The sequence below is a fragment of the Pseudophryne corroboree genome, chromosome 4 (assembly GCF_028390025.1).
Source record: "Pseudophryne corroboree isolate aPseCor3 chromosome 4, aPseCor3.hap2, whole genome shotgun sequence".
Lineage (NCBI taxonomy): Eukaryota > Metazoa > Chordata > Amphibia > Anura > Myobatrachidae > Pseudophryne > Pseudophryne corroboree.
The window spans coordinates 314,968,419-314,994,888 of record NC_086447.1 but is presented as its reverse complement, the minus strand read 5'-3'; the positions used below and the strand labels follow the sequence as shown (position 1 = coordinate 314,994,888).

Below are 26,470 nucleotides of genomic sequence, written 5' to 3'. Positions count from 1 at the left end.
TTAACCAGTCACTAAATACAGGTGCTATTCCAGAGGACTGGAAAAGAGCAAATGAAGTTCCACTGCACAAAAGTGGAAGCAAGGAAGAAGCAAGTAACTACAGACCAGTAAGACTTACATCAGTAGTAGGGAAAGTAATGGAAAAACTATTAAAAGAAAGAGTAGTGGAATATCTTAAATCAAACCACTTACAGGATCCAAAACAGCATGGATTTACTGGTGGGAGATCATGCCAAACAAATCTTATTGACTTTTTTGACTCTGTGATGAAAATAATAGATCAAGGGGGAGCTGTAGATGTAGCATATCTAGACTTTAGTAAGGCATTTGACACTGTCCCACATCGCAGACTGCTAAATAAACTTGAAAGCCTGGGGGTGGATTATAAATCAGTTAAATGGATAAGAACCTGGTTGCAGGATAGGAAACAGACAGTCATAGTTAATGGAGTGCAATCTATGGAGGGAAATGTTACCAGTGGAGTACCCCAGGGATCTGTACTTGGTCCAGTTCTCTTTAATATATTTGTTGGTGACATTGCAGATGGTATTGAAGGGAAGATATGCCTTTTTGCAGATGATTCAAAGATATGCAACAGGGTAGACACACCGGGAGGGGTCAAACAAATGATTAATGACCTAGGTAGGCTTAAGAAATGGTCAAGAACGTGGCAACTACAGTTTAATGCTAAAAAATGCAAAATCATACTTTGGTCTCAAAAACCCAAAGGCTACGTATAGTATCAAGGGTACTATAATGGAAACTACTGAGGAGGAAAGAGATTTAGGAGTCATTATTTCAAGTGACTTGAAGGCAGGAAAGCAATGCAACAAAGCAATGAGAAAGACAAGTCTGATGCTTGTTTGCATAGGGAGAGGAATCAGTAGCAGGAAAAAAGAAGTGATAATGCCACTGTATAGGTCATTGGTACGGCCCCATCTGGAATACTGTGTCCAGTTCTGGAGACCCTATCTCCAGAAGGATATAAATACATTAGAGAGTGTACAAAGAAGGGCAACTAAAATGGTGCATGGCCTACATCACAAAACTTATCCGGAAAGGCTAAAAGATCTTAACATGTATAGTTTGGAGGAGAGAAGGGAAAGGGGGGACATGATAGAAACTTTCAAATATATCAAGGGTCTTAACAAAGTTCAGGAGGGAAACATTCTTCAAAGGAAGAGAAGTATTAGAACTCAAGGGCATACATTGAGACTGGTGGGGGGGAGGTTCAGGGGAAATTTAAGGAAAAATTACTTCACAGAAAGGGTAGTGGATGTGTGGAATAGCCTCCCATCAGAGGTTGTAGAGGCAAAGACTGTAGGGCAATTTAAACATGCTTGGGACAGGCATATGAATATCCTTACAAAGAATTAAGGTTAAAAAAGGGTTGAGATTGCCTAAAGGATAAAATAAAAAAGGGGCAGACTAGATGGGCCAAGTGGTTCTTATCTGCCGTCAAATTCTATGTTTCTATGTTTCTATGTTAATGTCCTGCTGCAACATGCGCTGCCACTGCCGCCATTGCTGCTACCACCGCCGCTGGGTCCACCCCCCCTGCGACTACCCTCCCTGCTTTGCAGCATCACTTTACTGCACCAGAGGTCACAGGAGCTACAGGGAGCCCTGGTGATCGGCAGCCCACAACAGAGCACCGATCTCTGGATCCTGAGGAAGTATGGTTTGTTTGGTTTTTTTTTACAACTTTTGATCTTGCTTACTAAAAAAAAAGTGAATTAAAGGGTTTGGAATAGTTTTTTCCATGAAAACTGCTTTAAAAGCCCAATAATACATTCAGATGATACTAAAATAATGTGAAAAGTTAATAAACATGCCCCTAAATATCTTTAAAGTGCTTTACAGTAGTCAATTGATCATCTTTATTTTCAATATCTTAGCCAGCTGCTTAGAGGAGCCCAAAGTTGAGTCAATGAAGTTTTCAGGCTTTAAAAAAGTGTTAATGAATAAACAGGAAGGATACCTAAAGTTTTATTATTAAAATATGTAGAAATATGCTAGAGATATGCCATGTTCAGTGCATCCCTGCAGAGAATGTGTCAATATCTTTTCATTTAGAGATTCATTTAGACATGGAATCTGACCAGCAGGGCTCAGTCTCTTGCATACAGCTCTATGCCTCAGGAAAGCATTCCCACAGATGTTCCTGTAAATGAGAGTCAGCACCAATGTGCTTACCATTGTACATAGCAAGGCTGGTGCAGTAATTACTCCCCAAATGGCAGACATAAAATGCATACACTGAAAATAAAAACTACAACTGAATGCTTATGCAAAGCCTCATCTAGTACATGATGTGTGTTGGTCAGCAATTTAGCATATGCACCTGGCACAGAGTACAGGGGAAATCCCATGTGGGCTCTGCTGCCTGAGGGCCCCTCCCCTTCCTTTAACGTTAGGTTCTAGTCTGTGCACTCAAATTAAACATAGGTACTCCATTATAGGGTCAGTTACATGGTATCCAATGGATGGCGAAGCCTCTGTGGGGACCAGTTACACCCCCTATGGTAAATGGTCTCACCTCTTAAGCATGGGCCACTACCACTGCATTCCCAAAGTGGACCCTTCATGCAGCATTTCAACATTGAAAACAGATACATGTGCCCATGTTTTAAATCAGTTATTTTGTTTCAAACATAAATCAGTGCATTTGCTAATACTAGTGTATTCCACGTACACACACACATAAAACAGATTATTGTGCAATTATTATTATTATCTCATTGTTATACTATTATTTATAATATATAATGCATTTATATATTTATTTTGTTTACTATTTACTGTCTTGATTCAATTGAATTTTCTACTGTCTGTTAATCAGTGACCCATAACCACTATAGTTACACAATGACTTTAGTGCCTGATCTTAGCAGAAATCAACTTATCTATTTAACACACTTCCATAAGTGCTAGGATTTACTGTACGTTGAAACATGACTGTAAGACCCAAGGATCTTTCACTTTATCATCCTTATCATCCTTTATCATCCATAGCAATGACTACAATACCACAGACAAGCCAGTTTCCACAGTGACGTGGTTTATACTGCTGGTTAGACCTCCTTTCTATCATCTGCACCCAGCAAGTACTGAATATTGCTGCTGTTCAGTCTATGATCCTAATGGTGTGTACACATGGTGAGATTTTTTTCTTTCGATTTTAGGCAATCTCAATTTCGACTATATAGTCAAAATCTCAAGAAAAGTTAGTGCAAATCGCAAGGTGTTATGCCACTTGCGATCCCGATTCGATCCCGATGCACGGTCCCGCCAGGTCGGTATCGCAAGAAAAGATAGACTGTGCAGGCAAGTCAATCCTTGCTAGATTGTATACTATCTAGTTCATCTCACATGTCAATTAAATCTCACATAAGCCAAAATCTCACATAAGCCAAAATCGTAAGCATACATAGTCCATATCTCAAGAAAAGTTAGTCAAAATCGGTGGTGCTGGGCTCCGGGGAGTTCAGGGGAAATCGCAAAGTGAAAATCGGGCATACCAAGGATCTCACCGTGTGTACACACCATAACTCCTCTTTGTTACAGTGTTTTTGTTTTGTTTTGTAGTCTTGGTTAAAGTCATATCTTTGTGATCCAGCCTTTAGACCTTCTCATCTCACCCTTTACGTTTAAGGTGAATATTCAATTATGACCTTACCATGGCCACCTCGAGTGTGTTATCCCATAGCTCTGGCCACTTATTCTGGAACCTATGGGTTAACGCACGTTAGCTGTGGGTTTACTGCAGGAGGAAACGAGTTCAAAACTGAATAGCTCCGGGCAATAAAGCTTAAAGCTATCCGCCCACAGTAAGCCCATTAGCTAATGGAATAGGCCCCTAAATCTCTTTCTTTCTCTGATTTCTCCCCCTTTTATTTTCTCTTGGGCTTGCAGTCACCAATTAACCTTTTACGACTCAGCTCTTATTCCTTCAACATTTCCTAGCTTTCCTTTTGATGCAACTGATAACAGCTGAGATTATCACTGATAATCAAACAAAAATATATAGGGTTTAGAGCTATTGTATAAACAAAACATTCATGCATAATACAATTAGGGGTCTATTCATGAAGCAGTGAAAAATGTGGAGAAGTGAGCCTGTGGAGTAGTTGCCCATGGCAACCAATCAGCATTGAAGTAACATTTATAATTTGCATACTATCAAATTTTACAGAGCAGCTGATTGGTTGCCATGGGCAACTTCTCCACTGGCTCACTTCTCCACACTTTTCATTGCTTCATGAATACAGTAGATCCCTTAAAATGACTCCTCTATGGAAAGACATTTATTATTATTTATTGACGGTTATTCATACATATATAGCATATACTTATTCCCCAGTGGAGCTTACAATATATACTCCCTACCACATGTACATGCACACACATACACACTATGGTCACATTTTTTGGGGGAGCCAATTATGGTAACAATCAGATTGAAAATAGTTTTCTGCTAATAATAAGGTATTTGAGGCCACTTTTCAGGTCAGACTAACGGATGAAAAGATTAGCACTGGCAAAGGAGCAGGGGTTTGCACAAGCTGAGATCGTGTGTTATGTCAAGTGAAGGTGAGAATACTGAAATGAGATAAAGGGTACAATGTCAGGGGAATTCCTTGCTGCCCTTAAGGTCATGTTACCATTTTTAAGGGGGGTACTCACAGAGCGATCGCTGCTTAAAATCTAAGCAATCTGACTAGATTGCTTAGATTTTAAGCAGTGATCTCTCTGTGTGTACCCCTCACAGCGATAGCAATGCGCAGCCCCGCGCATCGTTATCACTGGTGCTAGATTGGCCAATCTAGCAGGTCGCTCACTTCACCCGCTGGGTGAAATGAGTGCCCCTCCCCCCACGTCTCCCCCCGCACGCTCAGCACACATCGCGCTGTGCTGAGCGGGGGGAGAGATGTGTGCTGAGCGGTTCGTTCAGCACATATCTCTCCCCAAATCGGGCCGTGAATACGGCCCTTTACACTCAAAGCTGTAGATCTTTGGGCCCTGTCCTATACTTTTAATGGAGCCTCTTCATACTTCCTTGTCAAACGTCAGCACATTTGTAGCTGTAATCCAAGCATTGTAATAAAATGCATTAGACAAAAAAAAAATTGGGTCATCTAATAAAGATAGTCACCTTATGGATCATTAAACTAAAGAGGTGACTGAACTAATCAGTAAAACGGAAATGAGTGTGTGTGACATACATTGTCATACAACGCAGGTGTGGCCGGACCATTGGGAGGGCGGGCCGCGGCGGCGTGATGTCTCACACAGCCGCTGCGGCCAGTGGCAGCGACAATCAACTCCCGGACAGCCGCAGGAGCAGCGCTGGCCGGGAGTTACTCAACAAATACAAAAGCATTGCCGCTGTGCGATGCTTTTGTATTTGTGCGGGGGGTGGGGGGGCGGACTGACATGCGGGGCAGACTAGCCCTGTGCTGGGTGTCCCCCTGCATATCAGGGAAGATGATCGTAGCTGTGCTAAATTTAGCACAGCTACGATCAACTCGGAATGACCCCCCACTGGGCCTAATTCAGAGTTGATTGCAGCAGCAAATTTGTTAGCAGTTGGGCAAAACCATGGCCCTCATTCCGAGTTGTTCGCTCGGTAATTTTCTTCACATCGCAGTGATTTTCCGCTAATTGCGCATGTGCAATGTTCGCACTGCGACTGCGCCAAGTATATTTACTAAGAAGTTTGGTATTTTACTCACGGCATTACAAGGTTTTTTCTTCGTTCTGGTGATCGGAGTGTGATTGACAGGAAGTGGGTGTTTCTGGGCGGAAACTGGCCGTTTTATGGGAGTGTGTGAAAAAAACGCTACCGTTTCTGGGAAAAACGCGGGAGTGGCTGAAGAAACGGAGGAGTGTCTGGGCGAACGCTGTGTGTGTTTGTGACGTCAAACCAGGAACGACAAGCAATAAACTGATCGCACTGGAAGAATAAGTCTCGAGCTACTCAGAAACTGCACAGATAAATCTTTTCGCAATATTGCGTATCTTTCATTCGCAATTTTGCTAAGCTAAGATTCACTGCCAGTAGGCGGCGGCTTAGCGTGTGCAATGCTGCTAAAAGCAGCTTGCGAGCGAACAACTCGGAATGAGGGCCCATGTGCACTGCAGGGGGGGGCAGATATAACATGTGCAGAGAGAGTTAGATTTGAGTGGGGTGTGTTCAAACTGAAATCGATCTTGCAGTGTAGAAATAAAGCAGGCAGTATTTACTCTGCACAGAAAGAAAATAACCCACCCAAATCTAACTCTCTCTGCAAATGTTATATCTGCCAGAACCAAGAAAGGACTGTGTCCTGAATACCTGGGGATTGTAGTGTTTGTATGAGAAGAGAGTGGTCAACAGTGTCAAAAGCAGCAGAGAGATCAAGGAGAATAAGTAGTGAGTAATGGCCTTTAGATTTAACAGTGACCAAATCATTCACTACCTTAGTCAGTGCTGTCTCTGTGGAGTGTTGGGCACGAAATCCTGGGCTGAAGTGGGTCCAGTAGGCTGTGTGAGTTAAGAAAGTATGTGAGGCGAGTGTATGCGGGTCTCTCAAGTAGCTTGGAGGGGCATAGGAGCTGAGAGATGGGACGGTAGTTTGAGAGAGAGTTAGGGTCAGAGTTTTGTTTTTTCAGAATGGTAGTAATCACTGCGTGCTTGTTCAGAGAAGGAAAGAACTACCTACATTGTACCATGTCTGTTTGGAATTGGATGTAGCACAAGCCAGAAAGAATTGTCTATTCATGTCTTATATGTTTTACCAGCAGATGGGATGCAGGCTCTCAGTATACCAACAGTGGCATCCCGTCTGCCGGAATCTCGGCCACAGGTTATATTCCCACTCGGTTGGTGGCGTGGACCCACCAATCGAGTGGGAATACCCCGAGTTTGTTGGGATTCCTGGCATTGGTATTTCACCGGATGCTGGGATTCCAGTGTTTGGTCTCCTGAATACCGGGACCCCAACAGCTGGTATATTAACTGCATCCCGTCTATTCTTCTGTCATCATCTTTAAACAGAAGCTGCTGTAATATGCTAAAAATATAGTGAACATTTTAATTATTGAGCATTTTGGCCAATTAGCAAACCTTAGGTATTGGGTTTATTATATTATTTAGTCTTTATTTTCAATAAGTGTCTGATTCTGAAAGTGAAATTGCACACACTGTAATAATAATAGAGCTGACTATTTTGTGATACACTAGATATTCATAAAGAGTTTATGGTTTTATATGTCTGCAATCTCTGCTAATAAACCTTGACATTTGGGGATGACATCCATAGCAGCCTAAGGCAACGTCTTATCATTTCTCCTGAATCCTATACTAATTTTTGTTTAGTGTGTCAAATCGCACTCATGTACTGTGGTGGGTCATTTAATGAAGTAATATCTGCTCTTTTGCTGTCCTCAGCACCTCTTGGTGTGCAGTAGCAGACTCAGCCAGCAAAACTGCTGTTTGGTTTACTGTAGGTTGGGAAATTGTGAAAAAAAATGTATCAAAAAGAAAACAATTGTTGAATATTATATTATATGGAAAACAATTGTCTTCATACAAATAAATGCATAATTATTTTTTTTTTAAAAGCTTGTAAAGTATCAACTTCTCTGCAGCACTATGGGTGATATGCAATTTTCTCCGGTAATCTTGCCATGGGCAACTTCTCTACTGGCTCACTTCTCCACTTTTTTCACTGCTTAGTACATCTCCCCCCTACTGTCCACACCAACACTACGAACAACAGGGAGGATCATGTAAAATAACATCTACTGACCACACGTGTACAGTGGCCATTTCCATTAAATGTAGTCTATTGGCTACAGCTGCTAATGCCATCTTCAGTTTTGGAACATTAGCTGATATCCTGGAGGCTGCATTGCCTCTCCAACTACCAGGTAAAATCTTTGATGTGACTGCCATAAAAACGATTTGCTCTACACGTCTGGAGATGACATCTCTACAGATGCAAACGTTCCATCCAATCTCAACTCCTATCAGGACTGACCATTTTACAATTCTGGAGTTTTTTTCTACTTTTTATAATACAATTATTTGTTTGATTTGAATGTCCTTCTTCCTCACCCCCTCTTGACCCCATTTTTTCTCTTTTTCTCCCCTTTTCTCACTCCTTTTTACTTTACTTTTTATTGTTAATCTCATCTTTATCTCTTTTATCTCTCAAATTTTCTCTCCGTTTTCTTTCTTCTATTTCTTTCTTCTGTTTCGTTCCCTGTCTATCCCTTTTGTTCTCTCCCTTTCTCTATATCCCACCAGAGAAATATGAAAATGTTTGTACCCAAATATGCAATGAGATAAATATTCCATGAAATAGTTTTGATAATTGCGCTCATCTCTTCTCCACAGTATCCTAAATAGATTTTTGAAGTCCATGCACTCCCAATATAATATGACCTCAGTATGTTATTATACTGTACAATTCTATTTTACGGGAATACACTGAATAAAACTTAACTATGGTATGCTGTACAAAATTTAACTATGTTGTACAAAGAAGGGCAACTAAAATGGTACATGGCCTACATCACAAAACTTACTTGGAAAAACTAAAAGATCTTAATACTGTATGTATAGTTTGGAGCAGAGAAGAGAGAGGGGACATGACATTAACTTTCAAAATATATCAAGGGTTTTAACAGAGTACAGGGAGGGAAACTTTCTTCAAAGGAATAGAAGCATTAGAACATAAGGACATGCAGTGAAACTGGAGAGAGGTACCTTTAGGTTCAGGGAAACTTAAGGAAAAATGACTTCACAGAAAGGATAGTGGACAAGTGGAATAGCCTTCCATCAGAGGTGGTAGAGGCTAAGACAATACAGCAATTTAAACATGCATGGGATAGACATAAGGATATCCTTACAAAGAAATAATGATCAAATAGGGTTTGAGGTAATGATATGATTGGAAAATGGGCAGACTAGAAGGGACAAGTGGTTCTTATCTGCCGTCAAATTCTATGTTTCTATGTGTATGCTGTGAATTGTAAGTTCTAGGTGAATGTCTAAATTTCTGTTGGTGATGATTCTGAGGAGGCGAATATAAGTGAGACTCTTCATCCACAATTATATAATGCTTGACAAGAAGGAGTCACACTTAGCAAAAGACTTAACTAATGAGACTTAATAGGATATATAGTATATGGAATTATAATGACACTAAGGACTAAAGACTTGACATATATGGATATAACCAAACAGAACAATGAAGGGGACAACATTTCTAAAATCTTTAACATTTGGCATTACTAACTAGCAATGGTTTCCAACTATTCTATGCATCCACTAGTTATAGTTTGCAGTACAACAATAACTGTAATCTTGCCCAAAATATCCGACTGGCCTTCCTATTTTACCTGTACCTAGATACGACTAAAGATATGTATGTTTATCCCAAGCATGTTTTTTCCATTATACAGATGTAGCCATGCTCATCTTTGCTGCGATGCAGCATGCTGCAACACGGCTTGCTGCATGGCATGCTCAGCTACAACTGTTCTCAGCCGGCGATTGCTATTAATGAAGCGATTGCCGGTTGCGAATAGTCGCAGCCTGGCACGCCATGCAGCATGCAGTGATACAACATGCCTTATTGCAGTAAGATAAGCATGGCTACATCTGTATCTGCTGGGAGTGTTCTCCAATCACCTACTACTCTTCTGGTGCATGGATAAGAGAAGTTCACTTACAGTAATAACCATTACAGTTCACTGATAGATTAGACAGAAATTATGCAGGAATTAATGCACACTTGATATGCAGGAAAGGTTAGCCGCAGAGAACAAAAAAATATAATAGCTGTTTTTATTTGGCATGGTCTAGAATATGAAACCGTTAGGTCAGTATCGATAAGCAGCTAGTTAGGCAATCTATAAGTTTGCCTGCTGCTGAGGGAGTACATATTCCATCATACTGGTGCATGTATGTATTAAATAGCTGGAAAGCGTCAACCGTCAAGTTGCCAAATCAGCTATATACAAGAGCTAATGGTAGGAAACCGTTCCAGTTGGGGTGGCCTTATTATTCTGAGATTTGTAGTTGTACAATAGTAGAAGAGACATGTTACCTAAATCTTCTGCATAATGCTGCCTTTCTGCCTTATTCTATGTTTTTTGAGAGTGTTTTTCTAGATCCAAGTCCAGTCATACTGCTGGACTTGGATCTAGAAAACATTTTTTTTTAAACTTAAAAAAAGTTATTTTGATGGGGTCAGGAGAGCATTTTGTTCAATTAAAGTGTATTTATGTAAAAGGTTAGAGTGAATTCCATGGTGGCCTACTTTTTGGGTACAAAAGGCACAGATCTTAAAGACCACGTGTGCATTATTTACAGATCTGACAGGTTGCATAGCTGATTTCTCAGGCCCTCGTAGCCAAGCTATTTGCAGATGGACCTGAGTGCTATTCAGCACAAAACTGTTACCTTCTAATAGGAGAATCCTTTCTGCATGGACCAGTCTTAAAGCTGCTTATTATAACAAATATGTTATATGTTATGTTGCAGGTAGTTATAGTGATTATCAATCCCAGGCTGGCTAGTTCTGGGACTAATGCTATCATTTTTAGGGCACACGGCTGTAAAAGAATATTGTTTGGGGGTTTTGGTGTTTTGTTTTTTAACATAATTTGTTTTCTGCTTATTATTAGCACCACTGGTCTATAGAAGTACCAGATAGCCTCTGGTTTTCCTACTGAGATAGTCCCAAATAAAAAATATATTCCAAAGTCTAGGTTGACAATTATCATAATGTGGAGACCAGCAATGTAGGTGTCCCCATTATAAAAGAAGTTCCCAAAGTCTGTGCAGGCCTAGCACCTATATTAGAGGAAAATATAGCTAAACCCTGCTCCTATTTAGCCTTGCTGCATGTCTCCCTCCATTGTTTCTTTGCATCATGACTCTCTCTGTTTCTTCTCTATCACATTTCAGCACACATATCTACTGTACCTTCGACCTTGGCTACAACATCTGTATTACACTCTCCTCATATCTACCTCCCCCTTGTCTATGCTACAGTATGTCTTATTTACCATCTTGCCTCACCCTGTCTATATTTTTATCTTCCGCAGGTCTGATCTGGCAAGGTCTACCTATGCTTCTATATCTCCAATGTCGTATCTGCCATTGTTGTCTCATTTGTCTACATCCCGCCTTGTCTTCCATATGTGTGTTCTTTTTTTTGTAGTATTATTATTATTATTATTATTATTATTATTATTAAGTACAGTGCAAATATAACAGGAGTCAAAGTGTATAAAAAAGTACAACACAACAAAACTGTATAAATTGTACAGTACAAACATAAGAGACAAACAATATATACATGGTAGTCAAACTCAAAACTACTGTACATTTCAATGTAAAAAGTCCCTACAGCTTGACAACTAGCACTGGCTAAACTTTTACCCCAGCTGATAGACATGGCAGGCAGGTTCACTGATTGTGAATAGAATGCCAAGCATAGGTGATGGCATTTGCTTTCATGTCCTCCTTACCCAGATTTCCCTCTCCCAGCTGCAGTCTTCCATCTTCCTGGATCTTTCTTGTGTGTTCTGCAGTTTATCAGCTATGTTGGAGATAGAAATATTTCATATTATCTTTTTTTGTGGTGTGAGCCGCACGGATACTCACATTGAAGGACATGAAGAATTATTAGTGCACTCATTGATTAAGGAGTCTGTGTACTAAGGGGGTCATTCTGACCTGATCACATGGTGCAGTTTATCGCAGCAATGCGATCGGGTCAGAACTGGGCATGCACTGGCGCCGCAGTGCGCCGGCGCATGCCAGATGGCGAAGGCCGTCGGGCCGCTACGATCGCCTCTGTCTGATTGACAGGCAGAGGCGGTCGCTGGGCGGGGAGGTGGAAGGGTGGCATTTAGCTGCCGTTTCGTGGGCACGGTGCAGCAAACACAGGCGTGGCTGGACCGAACGGGGGGCAGGCCGCAGCGGCTGCGTGATGTCACACGCAGCCGCTGCGGGCCGGGGAGCGATGAGTTGCTCCCGGCCAGCACGCTAAAGCTGCGCTGGTAGGGAGCTACTCTTGAAGTGCAAAGGCATCGCTGCTGAGCGATGCCTTTGCACTTCTGCGGGGGGGGGGGGGGCGGCACTGACATGCGGGGCGGGATAGTCCTGTGCTGGGCGTCACCCCACATGTCAGTGTGAATGATCGTAGCTGTGCTGAATTTAGCACAGCTACGATCATCTCAGAATGACGCCCTAAGCCTTGATGAGATAAAGTGGACAGAGACCAAGTACCAACCAATTAGCTGCTAACTGTAATTTTTCACACTCAGCCTGTAATATGGCAGTTGGGAGCTGATTGGCTAGTACTTTATCTCTCTCTTGACTTTATCTCATCCAAGGCTTAGTACACAGACCCCAAGTCACTTAATGGGAATATAATTTAAAATTTGACTTTTATTAATCACACTAAAATGTGTAACTTAAATCCAAAATAAAATATATTAGAAAGATAAGAAAGAGTATGTGAATAAAAGGTAATAGGATCTATAGTTTGAAATGCACAATTATAATTGTCCAAAGTGGTCCTTAGTGTGGGGACACACATAGGGTATTAGCAGTAGCACAATCGACTTGGTGATATCTTATGTGAACCCTGACAATTGAGATGTTGTTTTTTGATCCTTCGATGTCATCCTGTAGTTGGTACTAGTAGCACACCTAAATAATATACAGACCACAATTCTTAATTGAGGGTTATCGATATAACTTGTGTGCTTGACCAACTCTCTTAACAAATAATTGCATTGTCAAAAGATAGGAAATCTGTCAGCATTTGCACTTGTGCCCGCTTTGCACCCTAAATAAACAGCACATCTACATATTTTACATTTAATATATAACCATTACAGATAATTCTGTGCCTCCTCCTTATTGAGCAATGGAACTTAAGTAGTTCATATTCTTATGTAGTCTCATGTGAAGGTATTTTAAATCTTTCAGACTGCAGATGAATTAGACATAGTACTAGCATTGGCTTGCAGGTTTGCTCGTGTGGATATCTTCCACAAAAAAAAAAAGTCTCCATAGTTCATAAACAGTCTTTAGAAATACACTTCTCCCCAAAAATGTATAGATAGATAGATAGATAGATAGATAGATAGATAGATAGATACTGTATGTATATAGATTTTATATATATATATATATATATATATATAGATAGATCTATATATATATATATAGATAGATATATATTTATAGATATATCTCCTATATAATAGCCCAGATCTAAAGCTGCTGCGGCCACCAGCATAGATGTGTATGAAAGCGGCGCAGCAGAAGCATACAGGCCTACATTGTGGCTGTTCCCTCCGGGAGGGAGCAGCCTGATCAAATAGGAAGGGGTGTGGAAGAGGCTGTATGGAGGCGGGAGAAGGTGGTACAGGGAATAGTGACGCAATTGCGTCATCGTAGCCCCGCCCCCACTTTACAATGCCCACATTACTGGCATTGCAAAGTGGGGGAGCAGGGCTACAATGACACAATTTAACATGAATTGCGTCATTGCCCTGCCCCCTTCTTTGTGATGGGATGCCACTGTGACCATGCCTGGCGGCGAGCGGTGGAGTGGGGCGGGGGTGAGCACCATGCGGGAGATTTGACCACTTCCCTGGGGGGCCAAGAGTGCCACACAATTTTTGGGAGCCTCCCGGAGTTTCCGGGAGAGTGGGCAAATATGAGCGGAAGGCTTTCATAGCCCTCCCTGCGCCGCATACTCTCTGAGCCCCGGAGCATCCTCTGCGCTTGATGTCACAGAAGTGCCTCCCCACCACAGCTGTGCCCAGATCCCCAGAGGCCCTGACTCCACAACACAGCACCTGGGCTGCCGGCCTGGAAGCCCCAAGATGGCTAATGTAACGGATAGAGTGGGTGATCTCGCGGAGGGTAATGTCTGTACGCTGCATCAATGTAAAAGGTGACATTGCTGTGCAGTGCAGTGGGTGTGCAGTGTCACTGACACTGCACAGCACTCTCACCTTTTACATTGATTCAGCAAGTCAGTCAGTTCTGCCAGCCAGTCACTATTGTTAGCGCTGGTGGCCCAACGCGCCACATTACAGGGAAGTAGATGCACTAAATAAACTACAGCCCCCAGCAGACCTTAGCGCCAAAGCATTCCGGCGCTAAGGGTTGCTGGGAGCTGTAGTTTATTGAGTGCATCTTCTTCCCTGTAATGCGGCGCATTGGGACACTGGCGCTAACAATAGTGACTGGCTGCTTGGCTGCTGTGCGAGTCTCCGGCAGAGCCACTGCCAAAGGGAGGACAGCAGCCTAGCTGCTTCCAGGAGAAGAAGCAGGAGAAGCATTACCCGCTCCTTCCCCACTCGCAGTAACTCTGGGTCCCATCCGCGGCACCCCCACACACACCCCCTCCACCACCTGCGGTGGCTCCGGACCCCCTCCCCCATCCACAGATTCCATACGATTCCATTTGATTACGACATATCATGAGTGCAGCACTAAAGACCTGGAGGATCCGATGCGACGCTCACGGGGCCGTGCATCGGATCGTATACACACCAAAAACGCACGATTTCCCACGATATATCAGCCTGAATGACCGAATTGAGCTGAAATTGGACGAAATCGTTCTAGTGTATGGGGCCCTTTAGAGCAATGCTACAACCCCTCTTGTTATCAACTCCATATACTGTATGAATGAAAAAAAGGGTTTTGTCTTTCCTTTTCAAATTCACACTAGAACCTTGATAACTGCATTTTAATAGTCTTGCAATTAAACAAAGCTTTTCCATACATGACATTATGTTGGATAGAAGATATTTCTCCTAGCTTAAAAGAAGAAATATGTTAGATGTGTATTGAAAGGGATGAGGAAAGATCAGTAGTCTTGATTGAGAGTGAGACCACTTCCATGGTATGAAAGTAAAGTAGAGTTAACCCTTGGCTATTACCTAAAAATACAGTGTAGCGAAATATAGAATATAATTATGTACTTCTATTCTTTTCATAGCAAAAAAGAGCTACTGACCTTTGCTCACATGTCTAATGCTTTTACTCTGAACAATCCCATAGTCTCTAGACAGTATAATGAGTCAGAATATAAAATAACTGTGTGGCTACATAAATCCCAACATTCCTGTACATTTAGGATGACATGTTAAGATAGCTGTAAATACATCTTTAGGGTGAACTTTGCAACTGTGCAAGACCATGTTGTGCTGCTGGGGGACTAATATAAAATATGTGGCCACATTTGGAGTAGTAGGGGCAAGCTCAATTCTAAATTACAGTGTAAAAGTACAGCTGCCCAGTATTTATGTGCTGTGAAAGCAGAGGTCTCAACATGGTTCATTATGGGGCAATTTTCTACTCATTACCTGTATTTGCTCCTACTGTAAAATGAATAATTTATTTTAAATACATGAATGAAAGGAAGAATGCTTTGTTACTGTAAAACAATGATAGTTCCTAATACTGTAAGTACAGTAAGAGATAGTTAATTATGGAACTCAAGTTGTTGCTGAATTATTACATATCAGGATGCTGGGTCAGTTAACAGATTGGTTGAGATTCACTAAGAATTCAGCAACAGTTTCAGTACCCTAGTAATTCCATCTCTAGTCTACATAGTCATTGGAAAGGCAACAGATGTGATCTAATAAAAGTGTCATGGCTTCTTTCAGGTAGTAGGTGTGAACTTGAAGAAAAAATGGTTCAGTCTTCCAAAAAGTGACTTGACCCCAATTTTGGTGGGTTTTTTTCTATATAAGGAAACAGTACACTTGCATGCATAGCTATATACTGTATATATATACACATATATGTCTTCTAGATTGCTGTATGTAGGAATGAAACAATGTTTGCATTTATAAGCATGCCGGTAGATGTAGCTGTAGTAGTGGTTAGAATGTCAGAAAAAATAGAGTAGTGTGGTGTAAACTTTTATCATTGAACTGGAATGTACCCTGCATCCCTGCACAAATCACACACAGTTCATTATATCTTGTCTCCTAGCTGTAAAAGTTCCGTAATGACAAGGCAAGAAAACTGCAGCTGTAAAATTGTGTACTCCAGTGTTCATTTTCCTATAAAAAGGTGCTAAAGGGAATGCTGTATATACTAAGCAGTGAAAAGAGTGGAGAAGTGAGCCAGTAGAGAAGTTGCCCAAGGCAACCAATCAGCATTGAAGTAACATTTATAATTTGCATACTATAAAATTGTACAGAGCAGCTGATTGGTTGCCATGGGCAACTTCTCCAATGGCTCACCTCTCCACTCTTTTCACTGTTTAGTACATCTCACCCTAAATCTTTTGTGTCTTTCTTTAGAAACTGACATTTCTTTTGTGTACATCACTCAGAAATGAAGATGTAAAAGCTAAAAATAAAAGAGAGCTATAAAACGATAGTATTTTAAAATTTTGTATTGCAACGGTGGTCTACACTCACTGTACCTGTCCACTCACGCAGATAAGGATGCCATTCTGTCTGCTGAAGTACAGTAATACTAATCTGACTGTAATCTATCAATTTACTAAGAGCCAGTGACATCAGTGAGACATAGGCGCTAGTAACGTGAACAAGGCATATCTCAGTAATCTCTCTGATTCCTAGTACATTAATAGAATGTGTTCTTAGGGTCCAGTAGTTCATTAATCTTCCCTTTACTGTGTGAGGATGACAGGCATGTTTCAGATGTTTTAATTGTGTCAGTTATACTTCCCACTTTGTTGCAGTTTTAAATGCAGCATTTGAATTAACATAATAACAAACAGAGATGATGTGACTTGTTCATCAAAGGACGGTTAACCATAATTATGCTTGTTTTTATAACATGTACTCCGGCATTCTCAGACCATACAGAAGTCACTGATGTTTGATCAATTAAATAACTAGACATATATACAGTATCACAGCATTATAAATCTGCTGGGTATTATAGATCAGCAAATATACTGTCCACTGTATTTAGCAATTAACTACTCGGTAAAGTTCTGTCTACAACTTGTATTCATGATTAAAAATGATTAAGCTGCAATTTAGGCCATGGCAAAAAGTTTATACTGCACAAATAATAAATCCTCAGCAAACAAAATACAAAGAGAAAATGTAGTAAAAGGTGAGCAGAGAGCCACCCTGGGCCTACGTGATTGTTCCACAAATCCAGGCCTGCCCTCGCTCTTCATTAATTTGCCACTACATTAATACTAAAGCTTTGCTTCCAGTTCAGATTCATGAAAAGCTTGAGAGAAGCAAAGGGTTTCTGGGCATTATGCAGGTTTTGCTTACTTGACAGTTCACCTTTTACTCACGTCACACATTTTCCCAAGCTCCCATCTGCATGCTATTCACAGACTGTGCTCATGATGAGCAAACAGCTTAACAGCACCTGGGTGCTCAAGTAGCTTTTGTCCATGAATAGAAATCACATTTGTATCTCTTTGTAAAGTTACAAACATGCAAGTAAATGTAGCAAGATTCTACTCTGGCACTTCCCCTATTATTTTATGTATAAATCAGTTCCCATAAATGTGTATCCTTTACTTTTTGCAAAGATAGTAACACCTTCTGGCTGCCACAAACAGCACATAAAGATGTCTCAGCTGTCACATGACCAATATCAAATGCGCTTTTGTGTTGCAAGTTAAAGAAATCCCCTCAGTCTTAGTAAAGTCACAAAGCCAGCAATGTGTGATCATTTATGGCTCTCTTGCGACCTTTTCTGAAGAGAAAGTGACCATTAACTATAATACAATAATTGTTCAATATCTAATTAACTAAAATGAAAACATCATCTAGAAATGCTGCTTTAAACTACTGCAACACTGTGTGTAAAATGGCATGGGACTATGGGGGTCATTCCGAGTTGTTCACTCGCTAGCTGTTTTTAGCAGCAGTGCAAACACTAAGCAGCCACCCTCTGGGAGTGTATCTTAGCTTAGCAGAAGTACGAACGAAAGGATTGCAGCGCTGGTACAAAAAAAGATTGTGCAGTTTCAGAGTAGCTTGAGACTTACTCCTAGCTAGCGATCACCTCAGACTGTCACAAACACGCCCTGCATTCGGCCAGCCACGCCTCTGTTTCCCCAGCCACTCCTGCGTTTTTATCCGACACGCCTGCGTTTTTTCACACACTCCCCGACAACGTTCAGTTTCCGCCCAGAAACACCCACTTCCTGTCAATCACTCTGACTGAAAAGCGTCGCTAGACCTTGTGTGAAACTATGTCGGCTTTTGTGAAAGTACGACGCGCAGAATTGCCGTTTTTTGACCTAATCGCTGCGCTGCGAACAACGGCAGCTAGCGATCAACTCAGAATGACTCCCTATAGCTGTATCTCTAGCATGTTGTAAGCTTACAGCTCCCTAGAAAGGATGTGATATGTATCCACAGTACATTTTGTATTGCAGCCACAATGGGAGATAGTGTGCACAATTAAGCAAAAGCATGAATCACTGAATAGTATGTCATGTGCAGGTGTAATGAAGTGCTCTTCATCATGGAGACAATCAATGGAGATATCCATGGTGAACTTTCCTTTGTAAATCTAATGTCTTCTTACTCTTATGGAAGAATGAAAACAAGCTTATAATATTTTAGTTGCTAAAATAGGGGATAATGGTACAGCATGATGCAATAAATCAGTGCCACTCGCCTCTTTCTCTGTATGGCAGCTGTAACTCCCATAATGCTTTGCTTTACACTTAAATCACTCTTACCGTACATTAAAACTTATCCTTGCAAAGCCAATGATTCTGAGAAAGAAAGCATTAGATTCATCAATGACAATGGAATAAGTTTTCTGTTTCTCCCCCTCTGTACAATTGAAATATACTGTATTTATGTATGAAATGCTTAGAAAACAGAGCTTTAGAAGGGTTATGGCATGAAATAATGACAGTGATATGGTGAATTGGTTATATTTTGAAATTTCAAGGCACTATTTTAAAAAATGGTAAAGTCTAACCATTTCTAGTATTAAAAAAGACAACAAATTGAATACATTATATGAATTATAAACACATTAAAGTCTTCTCATGACTGTTAATAGCAAAGGGTTTTTTTGTTTTTTTTTACAATAATGTAAAATAAAGTGTAATGTAGTATCTTATCTCAGTCTTAATACCAAACAATGTATGACTTCCTACTCCAGCAACGGTTATAAACATAAACAGAAAGAAAACCCAATAAGAAACAAGTAGGTTTACTTAATGCCTTTTACATTTGTTATAGACACTGAAGGTTGTGCTAGAGATTGAATCCACCAGTAAGCGAGGCTTTTATATCAGAGATTTCAGTCCACTTGCTTTGACCTATAAAGTGTCTCTGCACTACCATGCATTCCTTTCTCCATTCCTGAGTGATGCTTAACTGAAAAGCTCTATTCCTGCAGAGAAAAGTCTGTATTCACTTCCTCATAGGCTGGATGCGCAGGATAGTTTATTTTAAATATAACAGTTATTTTAATTAAGTTCAGCAATCACATTGGCTTCATGTGAATTAAAGCACAACAAGCTATGTATTTAACCCTTAAGGTCTTTATTGAATGCTACATTCAGGGACATAATTCATTCCTTCCCCAAACTGTTCATACTCAGTTACTACCCTGGACCACCCCACTTGTCTTACCACTGTGCTACATGGCTCCCACTTCTAGCAAGTCCCATCTGTATGAATATTACCACATAATTACAAATGGTCAGGGATGTACACATGTAAATAATATAAGGAGGGAACATAATGAAAAAGTAACATTGGACTATAAATTGAATCAAAAACATATAATGTAGAGCAAAACTATAATATTATAAAATGATGGCTAGCCTCTTGCTCCTGCACACATACCTGCCTGTCCTATTCCCAGATCACGCCTGAATGCATTACTCACAGTATGCTACCTTATGAAGGTTTTCTAATGAAGCACTTTGGGTAGGAAATCACCTGGCACAGCGATTATTTATTGAGCGGAAGGGACTGACTTGGGATTCAAGCTATCTGGATTTAGAATCTCCCTGGTAATAAAGCAGTACAACAAATATCGATGAAGTTTAACATTTCGTATGTATACCTGGCAGAGCACAGCTGCTGACCTTGAGACTCAAAGTCTCTGGTCTTCTGTCCCTAATCTCAGAGTCACCCAGGTCAGAGTCTCTCACATCATGACATTCTGCCCTTAGCTTCACTTATTCTATGTTTTACAATCCAAAAAGAGATCTAAGAGCCCTTGCCAGCTGGTGTCACATGATCTTATTTGATATGTGGTGGATACAGGAGGCTTGCACTGGTGATCATGGTTGCCAAAGAAAGACACTCCATAGAGGCAATGGGCCTGATTCAGAGATTACAAGTCTGCTCTGAGGATGGATCTCACAATTTGTGGTAACTCAGTCAGATCCTGTATATAGTATACCAAGAGCCAGTATATAGTACACAACTTTGAGCATCAGTGGGAGACTCAGAAGGGTAGATTTACTAAAACAAAAAGCAACCAATAAGATTCTGTCTAGAATGTTCTAGATTGCAGTAGAGAAATGATAGCTAGAATCTGATTGGTTGCTATGGAAAACACCTCCACTTGTCTGTTTTAGAATCTTTAATAATTCTAGTCTTAAGCATCTGCACTTTGGGCTAGGTGGGTGTAACTGGGCAAGAAAAGGGGCATTAGCAGTTAAGATAAGTGTGCCGGGTGGGTGCCGGGGGCAAGTAGATGGAATTACAGGCTATTCAGAGATGTGCTTAGGCAGAGATCTGTCTGATTTTAGGTGGCTCTCCTGCCCCAAGGATAGAACTGGTGCAAATCCGCCGTTGCATACATGCAGCCAATGCTGAATACGGGGGAATATTCTTCTTTAATCCCGAACACACAATGCTTCCGCAGATGCATCAAACAGTATACAATTTGGAATCAGGCCCAATGTGTGCACTTGGTAGAAAGCAAGTAAAAGGAGCAGAAAGTTCATATAAGCACTAATATGCTTATACTTCCATAAATTATGTAACATCAGTTTATATGGGTCCTAATTCTACTTTTTATGCATTATGGCTTTACTTCACCTAGGTTATCCCTAGGTTATACCGGTCACTTGTTCAAGAAAATATGGATATTTCTAATAAGATAGATTAAAAAAGATCTGAAACCTTGATCATACAAAGCGTGTTTAGAATGTTCCCAGATATGCTCATTTATGATTCCCCCCAGTTTCAGAGATCTTATGTTATTGTGCTGTATTAAGGCCCTAGGCCACTAGTCTATAGCGCCTTGAGCCCTTTTGGAGAAAAAGTGCTATATAAATAAAAATTATATATATATATATATATATATATATATATAAAATTTATTTATTTATTTTATATATTTTTTTTCAACTGCATCACTTGTCATAAATCAGAAACCAAAACCAAATGCAGAACATCTCAGACCTTATTAACATCCTGTATAATTATGTTTTTGTAGAAAAACAAGTATGAAAAAGTATTCCTTACACAAACCAATTAAACCATTAACAATACCACTGCCATTAGGTCATTGGTTAAAACTGGGGCTCAGTGGGATTGTATTTTGGAGTTTTCTGACAAGATCATTGTTGATTTCACTATTATAGGGGAAAAGCTCTAGGGCAGCAGATAAGGCTGTTGCTATGGTGATGAAGGAGATACCGAGGCAGTCGTCTGCAGAGGAAAAGCCCCTCCTTACTATCACATCACAGGTGGGCTGCACCAGGATTTCGAGAAACTGACACATGCACCTGGCTCTTTAACGGAAAATTAAAATGCCAACAGCAACCATTGTTTTTTTTACCAATATACAGTAAAATTGCATCTATATTTGTCTCTATTTTTATTGACATCTCTGCTTGTTATCCTTTAGCAGTTAATCATTCTTTTAATGTCATATCAAACAGTGACATTTAATGAAATCAAATGAATGGACCAAAATATGCATATGTCAGTTTTGGAGTACAGTGATTAATTTCATTTTTTATTTGTGATTATTCAATGTTAATGCTGTATGCTAGATATATATATATATATATATATATATATATATATATACTGTATATATATATATATGTATACATACAAGTATATATACTGTATATATATATATATATTGCATAGTTAGTTAGGGTGACTACTGTATGGTGTGATGATGCTACACACCACACACACACCCATATTTATTAAATTACATTTTGTGAAAGCCATGTGTCCTGATGACCTGATGTACCAATTGTTCAAAGTGTAGTAGTAAGATGCCATAGAATAGTATTTCAGTACCTACAAGTAATTGTATTAAAAAATATTTTGCAGCATTCATATATACATTTTATTATTTGTAATCTAAATTGTGCTCTTCTTAAGGGCCCTACACACTTGCGGATTTTCTGCCGAGGTGCCCGATAGTCGATACAGCCGACGCATGACCCGGGCGGGGGTGGGGTGTTGACGGGGGAGTGAAGTTTCTTCACTACCCCCATCACCCGGATCCACAGCCCTGCATGCTAATATGGATGAGATTGTCCATTGGCATGCATGTATAAACGACTCAGCACCAGCAATGCATACACACTGAAAGATATAAACGATATCTCGTTCCTTAGTGAACGAGATCGTTCATAGCTTTCAGTGTAATTGCTAAGTGTGTAGGGCCCTTTAGACTGTACAAATTGCCAATCAGCAGAGCATTAGTTCAAAGAGCAAAACTCTCCAGGCTGGCAGACATACAGTATTAATAATACACTTCAGATTTCTATTTGTCTTTTTCTAACTTAAATATAGATTAAGTGTCCAAGTACATTTTACTGTTGTGGGATAGATGAGGCATTGATTGTTGTTGACAAAAGGTGAGTTTCATCATTCTTCCCATATAAGTGTGTAAAAGACTGCAAATACAGTATGTCTCAAAAACGTATCTTTAAATACATGTTGTATCTACCCTGACACATTGGGGGTGTTACTGAGGGGGACACAACGGCCGCATCTCCTGAATTGGAACTGATTGCGTATGTGTCTGAATTGCAAAACATGTCGTGTGCATGTGCTATACATTGTGTCCAAAGTCACAAGTAAGTGCATGCTGCATGCATATCACATCTTGTGCGAACAGGAGACTGACATAAAGTAGGCATTTCTGGGCTGTGTGTATGAAGATACACTAGCGTCTGTTTCTGATGGGAGTGTCATGGGAGTTTCATGTGGGCATGTATGTAAAGCTCGGTACGATTCTGATTTGTGCGTACAGGAAATGGAAGTTGTGTTTCTGATGGATCTTTTGCACTTAGTAGAGGACTGGTGCACGTGCTGACACTTATAATGACGTTTGTGTCTGCAGATGCTAGAGCAGTGGGCGGATATACTTGCACTTTCAGACGTGACTTACAGTACTTTGCGGAAGCATTGCAATAGCTTTTGCAAGTAAGGACAATACGATACAATTTCCACTTGCAAATTAAGGGGCGTTCTCATGTACAGTAAGCTAATATCAGTGTGGGTGTGGCAGATCAGAACTGCAATGTATATACTCCAGTTTTCAGATATTTTTTTGCACCAAGTGTAGACTTGAGCAAGTGCAGAATGATGTTACAATGAGTATGAATCTAAGTGTACGGATCGCACCACAAAGATTTGTATAACTGTAAAAAAAAGCAAAATAACAATTTCAGTAACAGAAGCAGAGTGTTTGTCCTATGTGTCTCGTATCTCTGGGCCTGTCTGAACAATGTAAAGATTATCACAAATGTAATAAAGCAGAATTTGTTTTCTTTTAGCAATTCCCTTCAACCCACTGCCTCCAATTCAAAGGACTATTCAATCCTTGACACCCCTACTATCCCAGTGCCCATGTATTTGTTAAGGGGGGTACACACTGAGCGATGATCACTTACTTTCTAAACAATCTGACTAGATTGCTTAGAACATCGCTCCGTGTGTACGAGTGACGGCGACAGCGATTGCGCGGTCCCACGCGTCGCTATCGCCGGTGCTAGATTGGTGCTAGATTTAGCAGGTCGCTCATTTCGCTGCTGGGTGAAATGAGCCCGTCCCACCTCACTCAGCACCCATCGGGCTGTGCTGAGCAGGGGGAGAGATGTGTGCTGAGCAGTCTGTGATAGAACGCTCAGCACACATCTCCCTCCACATCTCCCCGTCAGTACAGCCCTTTAGTCTAATGGCCAGAAGGAATTTAAGGGGTTTCTGCTCACAACCTCCTGAGCAAGTGTGGCCTGCCCTTACAGCAGCCGCTGTGAGCAGAGCATGTTAACCAATAGCTCCGGGCACCTAACTCAGTACCTATGGGTTATCATGTATTAGCGCTGGGTTTACCACAGGAGGAAATAGGCTTAAAACTGAATAGATGTAAAACTCAAGTCTATCCTCCTGCAGTAAGCCCGTGGCTAATTGAATATGCCCCTAAATGTAACCATCACTCAATGCATTTAAGTCTATTACCTTAATCTGAAACTCCCACGGGGTGTTAGCAAGTGACAGTTGGAAACTTGACCATTAAGAAATCAAATCAATGACTTTTTTGATACAGGAATTACATATAATCAAAGCATTAATATTCTGTTGCGTAAAAATATATAATGGGGAATTAAATTAGTTACTTCTAATTGATCCTCTGGGGGCTATCCAATTAGCCCTGAAAGCCCCTGAAAGCTTGCACTATCGGGGATTTTTTTTTCCACCTGCCTGGAGGCAGGTCAAAAAAATTCCAGATAACTGACCTGTATTCACAATCATGGCCGTGATCAGAGGCGTAACTCTGGGAGGCAACGGAGTCATCTGCCGCCGGGCTCCTGCTCTGAAGGGGGGCACTTCTCCTTCCATTCGGTGATTCCATTGAATTAAGTTAATTGATACAGTAGCTGCCGCTATCCTTTCAGTGGCAGACTTCCCCAATGGTCCCTGCACCTTACAAATCACACCCTTTTTATTATACTGTAGATACACATTTTACAAGTGTCACACCGGGGATTAGAACACATGACCTATTACACTGGAAGAATCAGTCACCTTACTGATGGAGCTATTTGCTCCTGTATAGGAAATATGAGAATTCTAACTATATGAAGTCACTTCTCTGACAATTACACGTAACTTGATATAGTTAGAATTCTCATGCTTACTGTACAGGAGCAAATAGCTCCATCAGTAATGTGTCTGCTGTCAGACCTGTTACACTGACAGCAGACACTTTACTGGTGGAGCTAATCCTGGGTATGACTGCTAAGAAATGTGTGATTTAAAATAACAGACAATGAAATGTATATATACATTTTTTTTTCAGAACCCTACACACACACACACACACACACACACACACAATATATATATATATATACATATACATACACATACATATACACATACATTTATCTAAATATAGGGGGGGGCACCAATATTTATCTTGTCTCCGGGCAACTGTGACGAACTTACGCCACTGGCCGTGATAACACATGGATCAGGGAACTTATCCTGGATCCATGTGTGTTTGCACAAAAATGGGCAAATATTGTGTGAAAAAAACGGGCTGCAAATTGAATTGCTCAAGAAACAACATTGGGCAAAAAGTGCGAAAACAGTCCTAGTTTTATTTTTGCAAGAATAATGATTGGGTACAATTGAATTGCCCCCATAATTGTAGTATACTATATGATGATGGGATATATGAAGTATAGTGAGTACAAAAACAACAGGTAATACAAAACATGTACTGTACCCTGCATTTATATATTGTATGTTTTTTCTGTTGTGAGAACATATGATATGCTCCCAGAAAGGCTATTAAACAATTAAAACAACAAAGGGGTGATGCTCAGTAAACAGCAGGCATCCTAAGTGGCTTTGCCAGTCATGTCTTGTTACTTATTCATGTCAGACATTTGAATTAAATGTTCTATGGTACTGTATCTTTCTATGTATAGTCTCATATGCCCCTGCTAATGTAATGCATAACTCTGAGCAGAATGTCACTAGCCTGTGAGGAACAAACTGCCTTCAGTCCGCTCTAATTGCAGATAATGGGATCTTGAAGTTTGTGTGCAGTGCAGGTAGTTATTAATTAGACTCTATGACAAAACATAATCATCCCGAATGTATTAGAGAAATAGACATGGACAGTTTACACAGGCACTTGTACTAACTCTATACAACTGCAAGCTATAAATAGTATGTTATTTCTGTGTATATCTTGTGACCAAACAGTGCTATAAAGTATGGAAATGTCATCTATTTTGACTAAATTGCTCTTTGGAGGATAATAGCACACGTAGATTAATCAACACAGAATGGATTTGATCCTGCATACTGCCAGGCTGAGCCAGCTGCTAACCAACAACTGTATATACATCTGTAGACACACAGGGCCTGATACAGAGTTGGACCTAATTGCTCCTAAATTGCATGCACAGAAAAAAATGCATATATTCACTCGTATGCAGAGCTC

General features: G+C 40.5%; 1 protein-coding gene across 3 annotated transcripts in view; it reads left to right on the top strand.

Moving 5' to 3' along the window:
- The window catches only part of PEX5L (peroxisomal biogenesis factor 5 like), a 519,042-nt gene that overhangs the window by 264,940 nt on the left and 227,632 nt on the right, over positions 1 to 26,470 (top strand). The window contains exons 1-2 of one of the 3 annotated variants that reach the window (XM_063916321.1): positions 15,708 to 15,771; positions 21,624 to 21,728. The exons of 1 other annotated variant lie outside the window; for it this stretch is intronic. In XM_063916321.1, coding sequence (XP_063772391.1) covers positions 21,660 to 21,728 — 69 coding nt within the window. In that variant the 5' untranslated portion in view covers positions 15,708 to 15,771; positions 21,624 to 21,659. Of the gene's footprint in view, positions 1 to 15,707; positions 15,772 to 21,623; positions 21,729 to 26,470 lie in introns of those variants that run through there. One more of the 3 variants, XM_063916320.1, reaches the window with a different exon arrangement.